Here is a 21,746-nt window from a genome sequence, read left to right as displayed (position 1 = left end):
AGGGTTAGCTTACAAATGTTTGTGAAACAGCATTTATGGCTTGAAAGTAGTATTACTGAGTATTGTTATACCAAATATAGAGCAGTGTAAACATCATAGTATTATTAATTGCTTCTAAGCAGTAACAGAAGACATTAAAAAGTCAACCTTTTAAGCAATAACAACATAAAATATTACAGAAGGAGAATGTGGGAGGCCTAGTACTTATTTTCAAATGTAAAGTAGAAAGCTCAGGAAGGGCAATGAGTTATTCTGGTTACTTTATATCATAAGACATATTTATAGTGAAATTCCAAAGATTTTGGCAGTGCTGTGCTCTGAATTGAAACAGCTTTTGAAGAAAATATAATATTTCTATATGAGATGTTAGGTTCTTGTGAAGCCAGTCATCTGGAAGGGCATTACATTTTATTTCCTGACTATAGCCGTATTTCTGGGGTGGAGGTTAACAACCAAGCCCCACGGCAGACTCTGACTCCAATGAGCCCTGCTGGAATAAATAACTGCCCCTTTGCACTGAAAATCCCAAGCTTGATCCCGAGAAAGCTGACCAAGCGAACCACTGGGGCTCCTGTGGTGCTTGACTCCCGGAGAGGAGCTGCAGGCAGGGTACCCAGGGTGTTAGTCAAGTCCTTGTCCCTCCTCAGCTCCGTGCCATCAGCCAGCCACATGGGGGACAGCAGGTCCCTCCTCTGGCACTGCCAGTGGGGCTGGCATGGGGGGCACGGGGCAGCTGGTCAGGTTGTACTGGGGCCTGCTGGGGGTGGAGGTGGGTCAACAGGAGCACAGGTATATGCAGGGGTACCTCCCTAAGGAGGATTTTTGCAAAAAAAAAAAACCTCCATAGTATGTGGGCTCACCTTTTCTTTAATTTACTCTTATACAAAAATGTATCTAACTGCACACCTCTGCAGTCCCTCCATGTCTGTTGATATCTCCTCTTCACCTAGTCACATTTCCTTTACAAACATCTCAACCCCGAAAATGCAAAGCTGTCAAGAGACAGCATGCAAAGCTACAAGCAAGCCCAAGGTTCATGGTGAACTTTATGTAGTGTGAGTGGCACCACCACACACTGAGCACATCTGTGGTGGCTTGTACAGCACAATCCTCCCACAAAAACAGACTTTCTTCTGATTCTTGGAGACCACCTGCATGGGGTTCCTTATGGTGGGGATGTTGTCTGAGTTTTATGACTTGATTTTTTTTCCTTTTGAAGTGGGCGACTAGTAGTCTGAATTTATTGAAAATCAATTTTTTTTCTAAAGATGGCCATGTGGTTCTTCTCCTCCTCTCCGTAATTTCTCCCTTTCCTCACCCCTTGGGATGCGACATTGCCCAGTTTAGCAGGAACAGAGAGTTCCCAAAACCCTCCACCAGAGCTTTGGCATGGAGACAAGAACATGAGCAGACTGAAGATTTCAACCACATCCTTTTAGGCCCACAGCTAGGACTGAAAACTCACATGAATTATGTGTGTGAATGTGACCAGAAAAACACAGGAAATACTGCAGCAAGCATATGGATCTGAAAAGGGATTCATTTTCCTGTGAGCTGCCTGGGCCAGAAGGAAGTTGTTTTAAGAGCTCTCATTAGGTTTAGCTGCTAATTTTTCCTGAAACAGGATTTTTCAGGTTTTTCAGCTTTCACTCAACCTGTGAACCAATGTTATTTTATAGCCAGAGGAGACTCAGCAGGCTCTGAGCAAACTACAGAGTAATTACTTTTAAGCACACATTTAATAAGACTTGTGGGATTGAATGACCACTACAAAAAATATATACGTAAAATGTTTGCCATGATCATCCCAGCCCAGGGTGCCCCCCTTTTGTATATGTTGTGCGCACAGCAAGAAGGCTGGGGGACCGTGTGCCTGGCAAACCCTGCAAATGGTGTGGGTTCATGGGCTGCTCGCTGTGATGGCATCTTTCCAGGCGGCACAAGAGGCACCAGACTTGTAGCTGTGCCTGGAGAGAGCAAGCAGAGGACACAGGGAGGCCAAGCACCCCTACCCAGCCCAGCCTGGGACAGGACACAGTGGCAGGATGAGACCAGATGGATGGGGATGAGCAGGGCCAGTGAAAACACGGTGCCTACAAGCTGCCCTTCCCCTGCGCAGGCAAAGGTGGGCAGCACACTGATCCTTTTCTCTCAGGAACGAGGAGAAAGGATGGAAATTCAGCGTTCTCTTCAGCTGCCTTGAAATTCCCGAGAAAGCTGAATTACTAAAAAAAAAGTCACTGGGATTTTTGGCATTAAAGCTCCCCCTGATGACAGGAAGGTGTATTTTCTTATCACTAGTTCTGATGAATTGCTGCGGTTTGGTTTGGTTTTGTTGTTTGTTTTTATTGTTGTTGTTGTTGTTTGTTTTGTTTTGTTCTTTTTTGTTTTCGAAAAAAAAGCCTGTTAAAATTTTGGGGAAATTGGCAAGAAAAGTTATAAGAGAATGAGCTGACATATTAAAATCTGTCTGTGATACGTATTTTTCAACTAAAATCTGAGAGCTTGTTACTGCGTTTCACCTGCAGGTCACCAAATTTCCCCAAATTCTGGAGTGCTCAGAGCTTGACCTTTGCTTCAAGCTCTCTCTTGGCAAGATCAAAAGCAAGAAGAGTGTTAAACGTCATTTTTACAGAATCTATGGCTCAGAAATTAATGTGTCTAAGCCTTTAGAGATGTGCTTAACTTTTCTGTACTTTGTCCGTATTTTCCACAATGAAACTGAGTAAACTGATATTCTGTCACCTAGATTATTGTTTGCACTTTCAAGAAAAATTGAGAGCAACACTCATTTTCAGCCTCTGACTATTAATTTGAGTGCCAGATAGCGTGCTTCCAAGATGTAATTACATTCTGGTTGTATTAGATGTTGGCTCTGGGGTATTTTGATGCATTAGGCAAACCAGGAGATGTAGGTTTCTCACAAGTCACTCGCACAATAAGGAGCCACTAAAGATTTTGCCCCTGATGTTTTGCTGCCCATGGCAACTACAAAGTAAGACCAGTTGTATCGATGGTAATGCAAATCACTTGCGGTGACAGCATTCCGTGTTGAATAGATGATTTCTTAATATTTGTTTTGAATTTGCCAGCAATCCAAAAAAACAAATTTACAAGAATTTGGTAAGCTTTCAGTTGTCAGTAGGCTTAGTGAGTTAAAGTGAAAAAGTATCAAATTTAGAATATGACTAAAGGTGTCAAAAGAAAACTTTCACTGTTTCATCTTCTTTCTCCTCTCCCCAAAGGTCAGTACAGAGACATTTTTCCAGCCCCCCACTGTGGTCTATGCTAGGACTTCGGTTGTGCTGACTTGGCATATTTCCGAACAGAAAGGCACACTGGTTGTCCATAAGCTGTAGGTACTTGATTGTTTTGCCTGTCTCTGTTTCGGAGAACCGTTTTCCACCAGCTGTTTCAGATTCAATGCTGTGTGGGAAAGGGTCTCTTCATTTTCCTGAATGCTGGAGAGCAGAAGCCCCACTTCCCGCTTGGCAGCTGACCAGCAAGAGTGAGTGAGCGCAGCCCAGTCCTCACTGAGGACCAAGAGGTGCCCTCCTTGTCCTCTTCCTGCTGGCTGCAGCAGCGAGGATCAGGAATTTAAGTAGGTAGAAATGATGAGAGAAAACAACACTCTCCAATGCATTTTTTAGCTGCAGCCTGTAAGACGGGACAGCAGTTATTTATGAGTTAGGAGCATGGATTCTTTAAAAAAACCTATCTGAACACTGGGAACAGTAGTGAAAATTAGGGATATTTATCCACCTCCCACTTCTACACAGTTACTTTCCAGACTAGAGTTGTAATTTTATGTTTAAGTGCAGTTATGTCTTATGAAATAGTAATGTATAGTAAGCACAGTTCCCTTGTTGACATTTCTGTGCTGGAAAATGAGGAGCTTGTATGTTATGTGAGGACAAGAGTCAAAGGGCACAAACTGAAATGCATGTAATTCAACTTAAGAAAATTTTGTTTTCACTGTGAGAGTGGTCAAACAGTGGAACGGGTTGCCTAGAAAGCTTGTGCAGTCTCTTTCTCTGAAGATACTCAAAACAGGAGTGGACACAGTCATGGGCGATCTGTTCCAGCTGGCCCTGGTTAGATTAGACAACACCGGGGGTACCCTTCAGCCTCACCTATTCAGCTGCTCAATAGCTGTTTTTCTTACCATTTCTGAAACATAAGTAATTCATAAAATGTTAATGACAACCATGATAAAAACTTCATCCTGCAGCTGCACATACCAGAATTTCACCTTTTGTTCTGATGGATGACATCTTTTTGTGTGTCAGTATGTTCCATACTCCTGCAAGAGTGCTCTCTAAGTCAGTTTGCTCGGTCAGTACTGTGTCTTAGGGGAAAATGTCTCAGAATCAAAAATTAGAATTAGTGCAGGCTGCAAGCCCCAAATAAGTTAGCTCTTAATGTGAGAAACACCTCTCTAGCACCAGGGTTGTTAATAAAACCAGAAAAGGGATTGGCTCTGATTTTCTGGAAGAGTTCTGGTGCGCCTAGGCAGCTAAGCTGACTTGTTAGTAACTCGCTGCATAGGCTTTGCTTTGGTTAGTATGAAATGCCTGCTGCAGAGGGCTAGGGGAAGGGTTCAAACCATGTTCAGTTTCAGTCTTCCAAAATGGATCCCAACTATTTGAGGTGATTGCAGCAGCTCACAGATAATGAGGTGGTGAAAACTGCACAGGTTCATCCTTTCCAGCAGATTCCTGTTTGGATGTAGGAACTGCAGCTACTGTAGTGGTAATGTAAAATGGTAATTGCCTGCTATTCATATGCCACCCATGAAGTAACTGTGATGGGGGTAATTCAATGTAAACACTGACTTATCAATCACTTGCTTAATCATCACAATGTTTTTGTAATGTTGAAGGTGTTTATAAAATACTTAAAAGAACGGGGTAGCTCATTCCAGCATTTACAGTATTACTGATGTTAGGTTATGCAGATGCCAAAATCCTACCTCCTTTGTCATCGTAAAAAGGATCACAATGAAGACTGTAATTACAACTCAGTGGGGGATTCATCAGCAAATTAACAGAGAAGCTTATAGACTTCTGACAGAAACCAAACAGACTGGATTAATTAAAAGTGAAAGCCACACACCCCATGGAAGTATGACAACGAAGAACAGAGATGGATTTCTGGCTGACCAGCAGAGATTTTGCTCCTGTTGTTGTTTTACAAAGCACAACTCACTGCAAAGCTTTTTATCTGTGCTCTAACAATCTCAGGCTGCACAAAGTATTCAGCAAGATTCAGATCTGCCACTAACAAATCTTGTGCTCTATCTGACCCAGACCATGGAAAGAAATAATGTTCACAAAAATAATGACAAAAATAGGAAATACAGATCCCAAAGATAAACCAAGCAGAATGCCTAGGGTCTCCTGCCAGTGCTTGGGGTGAAATAGAGGAAGCTGTGAAGCAGCAGAAGCTGCTCAACCCTTACAAGCAGAACTTCATTCATCCTGTCTTGGGCTCTGTCTCCTATTTCTGAGCACTGCAGCCTCACTGTCTCTGCCAGGGATCCTCTCCCCTCGGGACAGTGGCAGTCTTCCCTTCCCTTCCCTTCCCTTCCCTTCCCTTCCCTTCCCTTCCCTTCCCTTCCCTTCCCTTCCCTTCCCTTCCCTTCCCTTCCCTTCCCTTCCCTTCCCTTCCCTTCCCTTCTTTCTTTTTTCTTTTTCTTTTCCTTTTCTTTTCTTTTCTTTTCTTTTCTTTTCTTTTCTTTTCTTTTCTTTTCTTTTCTTTTCTTTTCTTTTCTTTTCTTTTCTTTTCTTTTCTTTTCTTTTCTTTTCTTTTCTTTTTCTTTTGTTTAGGTTTCTTGACCTCAGAAATATCCCCAATGTCAGCCCAAATATAAAAAATCAAAACCACAGTACAATTGTCTAGGAAAACGAGAGCAGCTGGATAATTCTGTCTGTTAACGCTGATGTCAGATAAGAATGCCTAAAGAGAACTGAAATGCAGCTGCTCAGAAATGTCTCGTGGAGCTGTGGAGATCAAAATGCTTCATAAAGCATTTTCAGTAAGGTTTTAAATGCACAAATCTCAGAGTGTTTAAATGAATTTTCCTTGTGTTTTCATCTCAAATCAAAGATTAATTTTCCTATAGCATGCCTAGATTTTTTTATAAAAAATCAGGCAAAGTTAAATGTTTTGGCACTGCTAATATCATAAAGGAAATTACTCATAAAGGAAATTTAGAAATTTCAGATTTTTTTTTCTAATTGCAAGCAAACAACAATTGTAAAGCTCCAAGCAAGTGCAAACATTCAGCTTTGAAGTCTGCTGCTGTCATTTTTATAAATGCTTTGGCCTGAATCCATTCTGCTTAACTAAGGCATGTAGTTACCCTGGGCTTGTTACAGGCTGCCATGTGGAGAATCAGACTGGGGGAGTTTCTCTCTGTTGATGGTGTAAGGACTCACCAGCAGTAGCCGAAGGTTGGTGGGCATCTGCGTGCAATTCTAAATTCGGAGTGCCCTTGGACATCCCACAGGGACAGTCCATGTGGTGCCAGTGGAAGAGAGAAAGCAAGGATGTTTTTGACGATGTTAACTTTTTACAAAGTTTATCATTATAGAGGAGCATCACATGTCTTTGCACTTAAAACAAAAGACTCCAAAGGTTACCAAAAAATCTGCATTAAGTAAAAACGTTTGGCGTGTACCAAGGCCAAAACTTGTGAGATTAGGATAGCACTGGCCCCTGTAACTTAGGATGAGTATTCCCAATGATACGCTCTAGCAAAAGGGGCGATAATTAAGCTCTTGGAGAAACCTGATCCTGTATGTGTCTAACCTGTGATTGGGCCTAAATTTAACCACTTGTCCTTGTATGAGAAGCCAGTCACAGCTGGTGAGCACCTGGTGCACTGAATCTGGATGTGGTCTCAGGTCTCATGTCTCCTTAACCTGCAGTCATACTTAATATTGCAGATGTACTTATGTCCCTTCATTCCTTGTACACAACATATGAAGTTTCCCTGCTATAGTTAACAGAATTCTACGCACATTTAGGACATAGTATCTTCCTACATGTTTGTTAAATTTTGCAGATAAATTTTCTGTGTAAACTTTAGCTGCCCAATGGGGTGTACACCGGGGCTGCATTACTGTGCCAAGGTCTGCCAAGGAGGTACAAACAGAGCTGATCAGGATGAGAATCTTATTCACATCGTTCAAGTTTACATCTATAAATGTCCCTATGATTAAATAAATAAATAAATAATCCTTGGCTTCCAGAGACCCATAAACAACATAAGCTGAGACAAATATTTATTTCCACTAAAGAAATGGTGGTTCTTAATGTTACAGTGGTACCAGTGCACCACCAGTGAGAGGTTGTTTTGCTGTTTAAGATCATTTCCCTGCTCTACTAAATGGAGTTTATACCACCTCTTCATACCACTTTTTCTTTATACCACTGCAAGCTGCTGTGAGCAGGACATAGGTAAAAGCACTACACTTTGTTCTCATTGCTCAAAGCTTGGAGCCAGGCAGCAGGCCCTCTGTGAGGCCTACAAGGCACCTTGGCTGCAGGCCCTTCAGAAGAGGAATACTGCCTCGTCTGTCCCTGCCATGGTGTTGAATTTAAGCACGCAGCTCTAAGCTTCTCTCTGAATGATGAAAAAAATGGATGAAAAAATGTCAGCTGAAGAAACGTGACGCTCCCAGCTGCAGGCTCCGGCAGCTCACGCAGGCCAGAGCAGCAGAGCCCTGCAGAAGAGCCTTGCAGGACTTCGTCACACATGTGGAAGCCATCTAGCCACGTTTTTCACCTCAAGCTGTCGTTGAGGTATTTGACCTAGAGCCATCCTCCACAGAATCAGCTGAGAAATGTTTTCTGGCTTTCCAAATGGTAAATTAAGGATGGGCTGAGGTTGTTACAAGCCGAAACATTCACATAGCTGGTGGCAGGGGCTTCTGCTTTTCATTTGGACCCTTAATACTGGCTGACTTCTGCAGACAAAGGCCTAGAAAGGAAACCAGCAAAAGGATATGTTTGCATACCAGCAGAAGTTGCCTGGAGCAACGAAAGCCTTTCTGTTTACTCTGTTGGCTACCGTAAGTGAGAGGTGCTGTCCCCTGGTCACAGCTAAGCTGACCTCTGTCTCCGGTGAATGTTCCGGCCAGCCCACGGAGGATTAACAAAAGCATTTCTGTGCTGAAGCAGCTCCTCCACGCTGGTGTTACGGAGCCAGAGCTGCTTCAAGGAGCTTCTGGGAGTGAAAACTGGAAAGTGCTGTGTGAGAGAATAAAATGGAAAGCAGCCAGATCTTTGCAACATGAATTTGCTGCTCTCATACAGTTGTTACTGTGGTAGTATAACACTGGGTCTTTTGACTAGGAAGAAAGCGGCATAACCCCCAATTTTGTCTTTTAAAAAGCTCACCATGAGGACTACATTTTGTATATCTGGAGCTAAGAGAAGAGTTACTTAGGCAATCCTTGTTGCTTTGTGTCAGAAAGGTCGTTCACAAATATTTATGAGGCCATGCTGACCTGCTGGATACACTGATGATCTAATCTACTCCAGGTGTGACCTACATAAACCTATCAGATTTGCCAATACTTCAGATCATTTGTTTTCATTTAGCTATCAGTATTTTTTAAAGAAATTTATGTTATCAATGTTACAGTAAAAAAAAAAAAAAAAAAAAAAAAAAAAAAGAAAAAAAAAAAAAGAGGAAGATCAAGCACAAAAGCTGTTTTCTCTTTCTTTGAAAACAGGAAGGAGAAGTCCCATTGACATCTGGAGCATTGGGACCAAGCTCTGTGTAATGCCAGATGACCTGTCTGTGTTCAGGCTGTCTCACTGCTCACCGAGTAAAGGCAGACCTTTACATGTTGGTTATCAAGGATCAAGTGATTTGTTTTTTACATTACCATGAAACCTTGCTTAACCACAGCCTGCAAGTACACATACCTTCCATAGTCCTTCAAGGTGATTTCATAGTGAAGTATTTTAGAGTTTGGCCCATGATACCCTTTGCTAGTTCCAACTCAAGCTGACCATTAGCTTTCCTAACACCATCCCTGTAGTACAGGCCTGCATTTTTTCACCATGTTCCACATGTTCCTCATTTTTAGCTAGTCTTCACTTGCATCTACAATATACTCTGCTGTATGTATCATCTGTTTGGCCTTGGAGCTCACTGTTGGGGTCCCTGCTTAGCCAAGGTGGTATTCTGGTACTGCTGCTCATTTTTCTTATCAGTACAGACCATGTCTGTGCTTGGAGGGGGCTGCCCTTGAAGACTAGCTAGCTCTCCTGGGCTCTTCATGTCTGCCTCCCACTGCATCCAGCTTACAATTTCCCTGAATAAGACAAAGATGTGCTTTTCTGTTATTCTTTTACATATATATATATAAATGATATATTATACATTATATATATATAACATATTACATATGTTATATATTATATTATATTATATTATATTATATTATATTATATTATATTATATATACTATATACATAAATATATATATATAATATACAATATATTATATATTATATATGTATGTTATGTAATATCTAATGCATAATATGTAATATGCAATGTATATATCTATAATATAATATATATAATATTATATTATAATATATAGTATATTAACATAACATATTAATATATTAATAATATATAGTAATAATATATGATATATATGATATATATAATTCAAAAATCTGTTTCAGTTGAAAACAAAAAAGATGACAAAGGAGTTTTAGAGATGTAAAAACATTTTTGACTTATTGATAAATTCAAAACACAATGTTACATAAAAGAACATTTATTTTTCCAATTTGGTGGCTTGGATACAAGATTTATGTTTTGATATTCTTATGCTTTCTGGGGGAACCAGAACATATTTCATTTAGGACTGGCATAAAATAGACATTTTTACTTGGCTATGATCTTCCTTGGCCATGTTTGTTTGCTCGATAATTTCAAGGCAATTTAAGTTCTGAAACTCTGAAAATGTCTGCTTTGTCTGCAGCTCAGCTTCATCTATCACTGCTTTTTGAAAATCTGGAAATCTATTTTTGATAGGAAGAGGATCAGTTCCAAATCATAAAAGTAAATAACCCTTCAAACTTCAGGGAATTCAAACTGCCAAGCAGACTTCAATCTGAAGTTTGGTAAATGTCAACACTGTTCCTTGGGCAGTGAAGCAGGGTGAAGGAAGGAGTGTTAAATAGGATAGGGAACTGCCTTAATTACTTGAGATAGGGAACTACCTTAATTTTTTTTTTTTAGATATTAATTCAGAAACACTTGGTTATTTCATATCTTGTGACACTGCTTAGCCTTCTAATCTGGTGCTTTGGTCAAATGGATAGAAGCAAAAATCAAGCTGTTGATTAAACAGCATAGATGTTATTATGTGACTGCAAAGATGCCAGGAAGTTGTACCATTTGCACTCATAATTTATAAGCAATCTACAAATATGCTTTGAGGCAGTGACTTCATCTAAAAAGAATTACCAGTTCAAAGTGTATTAGTGTGCATCTGCTGAATATGCCTTGGCATTAAGGGTTTCTTCATCAGCATTAATTGGATTAAATTACCTGCAGTGAAATATGAACCCTTTGAGGAAAAACAATTCTTGTCCTGATGGCTTCAGAAGCATAAAAGACTGGGGGTGGAGGGGGTAGAGGAAAAAAATCAAAAGCCAGGCTTCACCTTAAGGCAGAATAGGGTGATTTTGAGCAACCTGTGGGTGCAAAGTCATGGTGAGCGTGCAGTGAGAAGGTAAAGCCCCACAAGAGGTGAGCAGCCTTGGTGATGGAAGGGTTTTGCTCTCAGACCTCCCAGGTGGAGAGCAGAGCCCCAACCAGAGCGGGGCCAGGGACCAGCCAGCAGGATGGCTCAGACCCTGTGAAGCACCCCCACACACCATGGGAGAGCAGGGCAGAGCACCCAGGCTGGGGACAGGGCAGCAAGAGACCACCAGACGGAGCAAGGAGGCAACGCTTCAGGTGGGCAGACTGCCCACAGGCTCAGGGTTACCCACTGCCTGGAATAAGGGCCATGGAGGACACAGGGTGCAGGCTACAGCAAGCAGGCCGGGCCAGGCTGCAGCGTCCAGCCAGGACATCTTCTCTCAGAAGATCCATTTCAACAACTGAACAACTGTTTCCCAGGGAACCAAGTGCTGTCTGTGTGATCTAGAAAGAGGAACCCAGAGAAACCAGGGCCCAGCATGGAACAAGACAGGCTCCTGCTGGATATGGAGCAAGCCGCACTGCCCTTCTATAAGACCTTCTATAAGATAAGTAGCTGTTTCCAGCTACTTGTAACTTGATTAAACTGGAATAACTGAAGTTGAAAATTTTCAGAGCGATGAATTTGTGAAAAAGTATCCCATATTTTGGAGTGATGTAGATGTAAGTAGTGACGTGCAGGAACCTCCAGCCTATTACGTGGCTGGGGCCATGACCCTTGGACATAAACCACCAATTTTTCTTACCTTTTAAGAGGTAATCTGGGTTCTGCCGTAAGAATGCTTTTTTTTTTTTTTTTTTTTTTTTTTTTTCTAAATTTGCCTCTAGAATTGCTGGGACAGTGGGGTTATTAGATTATCCATCTGCACCTAACTAAAGTGGCTAGGATGCAACTTCTCAACAAAGGAACTGATGCATAAGGGAAGCTTTTGGTTCTGACAACCAGAAATGGGGAGCAGACTTATGAATGATCTGCAGTGAAACAAAAACTGTTTTCGTGTTTTGACAGCAACAGCTCCAGAAAACTTAATCAGACTCATGTTTTGATGAAATCATGAATCTCTGACTAAAAGTTTTGTTCCCACTACAACTGTTTCAGTCAAAAACTAGGGAACTAGTCCAGAGAGTAATTTTGTGTATTTTTTGTTTACATTTTTTTGAGAATGCCAACAAAAAAACAACCAGCAGCAGGGACTTCACAACTTTTTTCAAACCCAAACCTCCAAATATAATGAGATACCCCTTTCATCCATTCCTGTGTGGAATTCAGAGGTCAAGAGAATATCTGTGGATAGAGCACCACATTGTTACTTGTTTATCATTTTCCCCGTGTTGGCAAAGAGCAGGTCACACAGCTTAAATAACCTTGCTGGTGTGACACCTGAGAGCCCCTGCAAAGGCCTCTCCTCCCGAAATCTGTCCACCGAGCAGGCCGTGGGGGTGAGTGCCGCAGTGTGCTCCTGGGCGAGGGCAGCGCCAGGGCCTTCTGACCGGCCTTGGCAGCCACTACGCTTCACTGCAGCGTTGTATGACTGCACGTGATTTTTAATCTAAACGTATGATTGCTACCACTTAACTAAATATTTTTATTACTGTTGACTATTTTGGTACTGCTGAAGTCTAGCACTTTGTGCACGAAGTACAAGTTTCCAGAAATGCCACCATCTTCTTCAGTTCACATGTCCTTATGAATCCACCCACTGCATATGTTCCCATGATACTCATAGGAGTTTCACTTCCTGTGTGTCACTTCATGCTAACTTCCTGCACTGTGTAGCTGTCTTATTTCACTTCAGGGTCAATTAATTCTGGCAGCCTCCACTGCAACGTTTTGTGGCTTGTGAATTACGGCATTACAAGGTTTTCTACATGTGCTAGCCAGTGCAAAGAACACTGCCAGTTTGCAGTGGAGAGAGTTTTACACACACTTGTTGAACTCCATCAGGCTCTGTGCTGTGACCACTTCCTTGGGGAGCATGTGCCAGTGCCCCACCACTGTCTCAGTGAAGAACCTTTTCCTGATATCCAGTCTAAAAAAAAAAAAACAAATACAGTTCCTGCTGCCTGCTGTGTGCTGGCTGGGCTGCGCCATGGGAAGGCCACAGCAAGCAGGCCACAGCAAGCAGGCCGCAGCAAGCAGGCCGGGCCAGGCCACAGTGCCTGGCCAGGACATCTCCTCTCAGAACATCCATTTCAACATCACAAAATTTCATCTAAGCCTCTAGCTACCTGAGAATGAAATGGAGATAGGAATTATGAAAAAAAAAATAAATATATATATATATATATATATATATATATGTATGTATGTATTTTTTTACTTCTGGAAGTTTTCAAACTCCTGCTGTGTGAGAATCAATGGATAATGTTCATTTATGTCCTGATCTCCATTCTTGGTGTGAGAAATGATTCAAGTTTGTCACCACATGAGCTCCAGAGAATCTTTGTCAGGTTTGGTGCTCACTTTGCATCAGGACAGTTCTTGTCTATAGATCGTGGGGAAGCACCTTGGAGAATTCTGCTGCATGTAGGAAGCTGTGGCCATGAGGCCCTGGTTCTCTGTGAGCAAGGACTTTCAGCAGATCAATCTCAGGGAAAGACTCAGATTGAAATTCTGGTAGAATAATTCCCACACCTATTCTGTGAGCCTTTAAAATTCAAAAGTCACTTGAGATTGGCAATAGTAATCTCTTCAAGGATCACAAAGAAGAGAAGAGAAGAGAGAAGAGAAGAGAAGAGAAGAGAAGAGAAGAGAAGAGAAGAGAAGAGAAGAGAAGAGAAGAGAAGAGAAGAGAAGAGAAGAGAAGAGAAGAGAAGAGGAGAGAAGAGGAGAAGAGAAAAGAAAAAAGAAAAGAAAAGAAAAGAAAAGAAAAGAAAAGAAAAGAAAAGAAAAGAAAAGAAAAGAAAAGAAAAGAAAAGAAAAGAAGCAAATACTGTTCTGTTCTACAAGGTGTCTGTTAGTGGTCTTTCCAACAAAGCATGATAAATTTCCAAAGATCTTATATTCAAGGAAGAGAATATTTCTGTTGGAAATACATTACAGTACTGTCTGAATTTTGATGTTTGCAGGAAAAGGGGATCAGTATAAGCACTAAAAATATTTCTATTAGTTTATTTATTTCTTTGTTTCTTCCTTCAGGAAAACAAATGTCCAACATGAGCTACCACAACTTTTAACTACGACTTTTGTATTTTCAGGGATAAAGCATCTGAAGAGTCAGAGTGATTCAGCATTTCCAGAAGAGGAAGAGGGAATCAGTGAAAGAGAAGAGGAATGGGACCACTAACCTGCACAAGGGTGCCTGGGGGCCGGGTACCATGATGACAGAGCTGCGATACCCCGTGTGCGTCCCACAGTTTTCCACCGCTTGTGTTCCCGCAGAGCAGGGTGCGCTGGGGAGCACGCCTTGACTGGGCTTTACAGCCACTTGCAAATTCGTTTTGTGAGCCTTATACCTGGAGATAAAACGGTTGTTTTAAAGTCACTCTTCTTTCATTTTCTATGACATAGAAATGTCATTTGCAAACGTGGTAGGGATCTGATGGCAGTATTGCCAGAGCTTAACTTCTGCGTGTGAGCTTTGTTCTAAGACTTGTTGTAAATAAAACCCATTTAAAAGCTACAAAATAAATAATACATTCATTTAGACAAGACTGTGTGTTGTACAGTGGGTTTGTCTACCCTGCAGAGAAATGTCATATAGAATGACCCCTTCAGTTAAAGACAGCTTTTGCTAGTAACATCAGAGTTAGCTGCAGTAACATAGGCAGAAAAAAAAAAAAAAAAAAAAAAAAAAACCAAAAAAAAAAAAACACAAGAGGAGTCGCCTCTCCAGACCAATGAAGTCTGTCACTATGACTGCAATGGCACTATGACTGCAATGGCAGTCTGAGTGCCATGTAGTGTGTCTGAGGCCCGGTAGTTTGGGTTTGTGGTTCACACCAGCATTTTCATCACAGACCATGCAAACTCTACGGCTCCAACTGAGCTCAAGAGAAAACATAAAATGAAATAAAGTGGAAAAGAAAAGCCATGTTTCTTCAAGTCACACTTGACAGATCATTTCCTTTTTATCAATAGCTGTTTTTTAAACCAGTTAACTGTGCTTTTGTATTAACTAAGTTTGCTACAGAGTCTTACCCTTGGTTTAACATTCCACTGCTTTCAGCCTTTCTTAAAGGGCTGAGATAGAAAAAAAAAAGAAAAAACACACAGCTTTCTGTCTCTGTCTTGCCTGATGATTTCACTTGCAATCTGAGCTCTTTCATGAAGACATGCTGAGAACAGGGTCTGTTAACAAGTGTTTCTTTGTATTTGGGAGCCATCTTTTTGCCCTCCATCTATGCCTCTGTATCTGTCCTCTTTGTCACCATGTTCTGCAGAAACATTGCAAACAGTTCCTGTGACTCCAGCTCAGTATGGGCTCGCAGGAGGACTAAAAGGTCTCTCCAGTTGTGCAGGAGTGGCTACAGGACTGAGGGCTTTTTGTGCCACAAACAAGGAAGGAGGGAAATGACCCTTCATAAAACATTCAAACAGACCAAAGTTAAGACTGGAGCAGTATCAAGAAGAGCTGAGCTCTTGTCCCAGCTTTGCTGCAGCTTTGCCTTTGCTGAGCACCAGGCTCTTTGTTAATCTCTGGCTGTACTCCCAGTGGTAAAATGCCAATCAGCATGGATGCATTGTGTTGCTAGCTAATAAAGTGCTTTTGAATTAAATGACTTTCTTGGTTATTAGTACCCATAGGCTTCAAATAAGCAGTATCTAGAACTTACGGGCCAAAGGAATAAAACATGCCTAAATATGAACAGTCAATACCAACACAAGGCACTTTGGGACCTCAACATTCCAGAGGCAACACAAAACACCTGATAAGTATGTACAGAATTCACCACAAAGAGTCAATTTCAGGATCACTGTTGGAATGGAGGAAGATTATACTTTATAAATAACAGCAGATTTAGTTTGAACCAGATCTGAGTGTGTTGCAGGGCTGTTACTGCAGAAACGAGAGGACAACAAGTCTGTTTTACAGCCCCAATCTGGAGGAAGCATTGTGGTCTGATAAGAGCCTCAGATAGTCACGCCAGAATTTGGATGCATCTCTAACTCCAGGTCTTATCACCTCCCCCATCTCTAATTATTCCAGCTGTGCTTTATCATCTTAAAAGCCTGTTGCTTTCTCTCTTTCCTGACCCAGGGTTATGCACGCAGCATGTCTGAGTGCAGGAACCGACTGATCATTTTTGGCAAAGGAACAAGACTTGTCACACAGATTTTAGTATGGATCCACCATGACACCATTTGCTAGTGGAACCTCATCTAAAGGACACAGACAGGATGCACATTTTTCAAAACAACAGTACAACATTTTAAACTCAAAACAATAAGCAAACTCTGTCTGATCTTCTACTTGTGAGGCATACAATAAGTCAGGCTGTAAGGAAAGAGTCAGTAAAACAGCAGAACCCAGAAAAAAAAAGTCTGTCTAAGCGCTTGTCATGGAGCAGAGCTGAAGCACTGCAGTGACTTGTCAGCGAACCTCATGACAGAAATGTCTGGAAGTCAGAAAGGAGGATCAGCAAAAGCAGTCTGCTTCCTGAACCATGGCTTTTCTGGGGCTTGGCCCAGCCTCTGACCTTTAAAATCAGTGGCCCTAGATAGAGAGTTTCTGTATGCATTGGGTGCAAATGAAAGCTCTGGCTGTCTCACAGCATGGTGAGCTATATAGACACGTGCCTGAACTATGATGATCTTTGTAACAATGCAAAATGCTGTCTGCAGTCAAAAACAATAACTGCTTTGGTCCATTTCTAATGATACAGAGAGAATGGCAAGAGGAGGGAGGAAAATTACTAAATGAATGAACACCTGGGCAATTGCTCAGCTTTCCTGTAGGGATTCAATTCTTTAGGGAAGCAAACATTTTTGTGGTTTATTTATAAATGCTACAGAAGTGTTAATACTGTTTAAACTCCATGTTTCAAAGCAACATAGGGTGTCAAGCAACCTGTACATGGAGATCTTCATTCATTTCCCAAAAATGACTGAAGATTTCTATGTTATTAAGACTTGGTTTGGCATTTTTTAGCTGGTGGCACTGCTGGAGGACCAAACACTGAAATCAATGGATCAGATAGAGCATAGCAAGCCCTTTGTATAACGTTCAACATGCTAAAAATTAATAGTCACTATAAACACGTATACACTTCACTTGCTCAGACACAGAAAGGTGATTTCTGTATGCTTGTGGTGCAAGAGTTGACCAAAGAAAAGGCAAGAATCCTGAATATTTAAAAGCAACAGAGGTAAAGGAACGAGAATTATGTGGTGTGTGAAAGTATTTATGTAGAATTACATAAACGTAGGAACATTGCAAAGAGAGGTTTTTGTAAGCAGCAGTGAAATGCATGTTGTTGCATCCATAAAATACGCAAAAGATTTATTTCCTTTGCTAGCTATTTAGTTGCTATTCCTCAACTGACTGCTGCAATAGTGTGAGTCAATCATTGTTGCCTGGCATATTATGTCACTAAAAGCATGGAATAAAACCAAAAAATCCATTAATTTTTGTCTTTCTTTTTTACTGTAGATGAATCAATAGCAGATTGAGAGAGTAGATAAAAAGTTAGTGAACTTCAAGTGTCTGAAACGGCATGCCATGAAAACACCCTAAAGGAAAATTGTGATATTTCCATTTCAAGGCACCTCCTCTCAAAATACCTGCCTCCTGCTAGGGAGTACTTGCAGGCTTGGTGGGAGCAGGATTGTTAGAGATAGATTGTATTAGTCCATCTTCCATGAATAGGCTGATGGAAAAAGAGAAAATAAAATAATAAAAAAAAAAGGGGGGGGAAATAAATAAATAAATAAAAGGCAAGTAATGGAAGTAATGAACATAGTTCTTATTTAACAGGCAACTCTGTTTTTTTCCTTTCCCGCCCATCATGTTCTTACATCTACCACCTTTCCATGCTGCTCTACATTTCCTGTTCTTGCTGTCAAAATTTTGTAGGAAATGCTATTTGCAGAATGAACACTACAGCAAGACTTGAAAGAAAACTGTCTGTTTGGACTGGTCTCAGGCTTTTCCCAGAATCCCCTAACTCATTAATGTATAGCATTTTAAAGGCACTTTGTTACTGGATTTTACAGCCTTGTTTCTTTTTCTTAAGTTATACTTGTTATTCCATGACAGATCCTTCCCATTAGAGAGATTTATTGAGACATTGTGCTAATAAGTTAGTTGGAAAAATTCCACGCCTTGACTTACAGGATGGTATGTGTTGTTTATTCTCCAGGTGCAAAGCCAGATAATACTTAAATAGATTCAAAGTAAGAGCCAACATTTAAAAGTCCTTTCTAAAGCATAATTTCCACTGAAGTCAGAGGAATTTTGCTCAAGAATGGCCATAGGTTTTGGCTGACAGCAGACTTTCTTAGGGGAAAGTATGGTGTGTAGTGTACAGGAAACCTCCTGTCATCCTGCAGGCGATTTAACCACTGAATTACTGGCGTTCTCTTAGGACTGCCATCAATGCTGCTGAAATCTTCAAAGAAAACCCCACTATCTTCTCATAATTAATTGTCCCCACCGATGCACACTGGAAAAGGCTCTGATTAGCTACTACGATAATCAAAAAATTCCCATTAGTTCTTGCCCCACTGGTTTTATTGAAGCCATACAAGCACCTGTAACATGATGGTGCTGCGGCCCTGCTGCCTGAGGAAGGGGCTTGCAGTCTGTCTGTCTTCTCTCTGACTGACTGCAGTACCAAAGACAAGGTCAGTGGTGGGTTGTGCTCTTTAAAAACATGATTATTCTGTTCCACAAGGCAAACTGGCGGGTGACTGGACAAGCTCCAGTGCTGCTGGTGGCTGGGGAGGGACCTAAAGGGGTCCTGCAGGCTCCGGGGCTACCTCTGTGTGTCTGGCAGCTGGCACCATGCAGGCAAGTGCCACAGCTCAGTGCAGGCTTCCCCTCTTTTTAATTTCTCTTGCAGTTTGAGACATGAGCTTTTTATGAGGGACCCTATTTCTGTGGAGCCTAAGGGGACAGTGTACCTTCTACTGGCAGGTTTTTAGAAGACAGAGTGCAGGTGGCGAGTGGCAATCTGCACTAGGACAGCCGGCCCCATCTGTGTTACTGATTTTACAGAGGTTACGTCCTCGTGTATGTATGTGTGTGTCCATCCTCTATGAGCTCTTGTATACACCAAAACTCCAGCCTCTGCACAGAATGAAAATCCTGTGGATAGGTCAGGCCTGTGAAGAACAGCTAAGATGTTCTCTGTCCCTAGTTCTCAGGGTACACCATAAGGCATATTTAAAGCATGCTGTCCCTAAAGCTCTCCATCCGTTCTCCACATTGGTGCTCAGGTCCAATTGGTGCTCAGGGTCTTCTTTTATTCTCCTTATCTTCTTCCTTAGCTGCTCAGCACAATGGTGGGTTGCAATAAAAGTCTCAGTTGTTCTGTTCGTTCCTCACAAGTGCAATTACATTTGACCTTTCCGCAGGGAGTATTATACTTGGCAGCTGAGTGGATGCTAAATGTCTCTCCTGCTTTGTTGAGTTCACTCCTTTACCCAGCAAGGCAGCAGGGTCATCCTCAGCAGCAGCACCTTGGGCAAATATCAAGATGTTTTTGCACTCTTTACTAAGCCTCAGGCCACTTGGTGACATGCTGCTTACTGCCAGATACAGTAAAGCTGGCTGATGAAGTTTGTACAAGTTCAGTGCCTAGAGCAAGGGTATTTCTGCTGTAGATTTTTTTTTTTTTTTTTTTTTTTTGGGGGGGGGGGGGGTTGTATTTATAAAGTGATCTGGTATTTCTGGGGCATAAAAGATATTTGGTACTCCTGCTAGGCAAAACTTACTCTGTTTTGGTTCTGTAACAACTCATTTACTTAGTTTATACTGACCCTTAGTGGTAAGCTGAAATTTGAATCGCATTGCTAGGTTTCTAAATTTCTCTTTTCGCTTTCACCCAACTGTTCAGAAAATGGCAGGAATATTTGCTGTGCATCAGGATAGTCTAACTATGTAAATAACACGCTTTGTCTTTGACAGATGTAATGGGCATGTTAAAATAATGACGACAGGTGTTATTAGCTCTCCTGAATGGAGGGCTAGGGAGAGTGGGGGTGTTGAAAGGTTATTCCAAAATACAAAACAAAAACGTTGGCATTGAGAAGCAATACTCTCCACATAATGTGAAACAAATAAGAACTCCATATCTGACACTAACGAACACCTCAAGCTAACTGTGGAGCGAGTATTAATTAGGTTTCCAAAATAGCATCTTTCTGAAAAGCAGCTGAGGTGTAATATTGCTCCTTATTAATCAAAGCAATGGGACAATGTGAACTCTGCAAAAAATAAATGGTTTGCAGATGGCTGTGTGCATCTTTAATAACGACAGAAGAACACAAGTTACAGCTTTAAATGCCAGAGAGCCTTTCTGCATCTTCTCCTTTTCAGAAAGCGATATTTGCAGTTTTCAAGGCAGTGAGGAAAGTGTGTAGGTTTCTTATTACATTTTCCCTGCAGCATAAATTCTGTTGATGTGCTTCCCTAATCATGCTAATTATACTGCCATATGTTGCTCTCATCTTTCTTTTTCTCTCCTAATGGGACATAGATTCTCTCTTTTGAATATGTCATTTGTTTATTACATTTATCAAGGGTTTTAACATTATATGGGACTTTTAATTGCTTTCTTAAACACTCAGCAGATTGAATATTAAAAACAGACATGAAGGTCAATTATAAATAATATTTAAATTGCTTGTGCTGTTTTTATTCTCTAATTTACTGGAAATATCAACTCTGCAGCCCTGTTCCTGTGCCCATTATTTGCTTGCTAACACACGTGTCCCTCAGAACTTTTTATGGCTGCAATCATAGTTCTGCCCTACCCAAAACCACCTTGTTAGTAGCCGAACAGGGGTCTCTATCAGACACGAATGCTAAAATAAAGATTCATCATCCACCAAGTAGCAGTGCTTGACACAAATTCATTGCCATTCATTCCAATTGTACATTACTGGAGTACCTCAGGAGATAAAGTCAAATGTTTGTTTCTGACTGGAAAGCAAAAACGAGAGAGATCTCAAAGAAAAGGAAGTATAATTTCAATAAAAGAATTAAAGGCAGCTAGAAGTTGAGCAGTGCCTTCTACAGAATATCAGAGATTCCTCCTGCTGCAGAAAACCCTCAATAATACAGCTAAATACAGAGAAATAGGGACAACCTATCATGACCCAATTATCAAATTAATTCCTGACATAATGACACTGGTTTGACTGGTTTTCATGGCATTGTAGCATGGGTGCATTTGACCCATTCACTCACTGAATTTGGACAAAGAAAACTATAACAGGCTTTATATAAATAGCACATACTTTCATGTTCTTTGATAGGTTTTTCACAATATTTTGATACAAGCCTTAAGGTCTGATTGTACTAAAAGTCCATCTTGCAGGTTCAGGAGAGTTGCTTGTGTAAGTGCTCAGGATCAGACCCTATATGACTATGAGACAACTTTATAACTACAGTCCAAACAAAATGAAAAATTATCTGTTCTGTTGAACTGTGTTCAAGGTTCAGATTCCACTTCCCATTTTGACTCTGACCACATTATATTCATGTGTTTAATTTTGTGTTACTTCAGACTTGTAAAAGTGATCTACATATGGTGTTACAGACGTACGAGACTCCTCAGCTTTAGAGTACATCTATTGAGGACATTACCTATCAAGATTTGCTAATGAAAAGTTCTCCAGCAGTAATCAATCCATATGTAAGAAGCATCAGTAATAGTTTTACTGCCATCTTTTAGAGTTGTGGGTTTGGGAGTATTTTGTTTGGTTGTGTTTTATTTTGGTTTTGTTTTAATTTGGTTTTATTTCATTTTGTTGTTTGTTTTTGTTAGTTTTTTGTTTGTTTGGTTGGTTGGTTGGTTTATTTGCAAAGTTTTATTTGCCTCAACACCTTAATTA

General features: G+C 41.0%; 1 protein-coding gene across 1 annotated transcript in view; it reads left to right on the top strand.

The window, feature by feature from the left end:
* Positions 1 to 14,695, top strand: part of PPP1R1C (protein phosphatase 1 regulatory inhibitor subunit 1C) — a 46,082-nt gene extending 31,387 nt beyond the window's left edge. Inside the window, exon 5 of the mRNA XM_082763620.1 lies at positions 13,943 to 14,695. Coding sequence (XP_082619746.1) covers positions 13,943 to 14,031 — 89 coding nt within the window. The 3' untranslated portion in view covers positions 14,032 to 14,695. The remainder of the gene's footprint in view (positions 1 to 13,942) is intronic.
* Positions 14,696 to 21,746: the final 7,051 nt, after the last annotated feature.

The sequence above is a fragment of the Aythya marila genome (genome assembly GCF_965140915.1).
Source record: "Aythya marila genome assembly, chromosome: 6".
Lineage (NCBI taxonomy): Eukaryota > Metazoa > Chordata > Aves > Anseriformes > Anatidae > Aythya > Aythya marila.
This window is presented reverse-complemented; position numbering and strand designations above follow the sequence as displayed.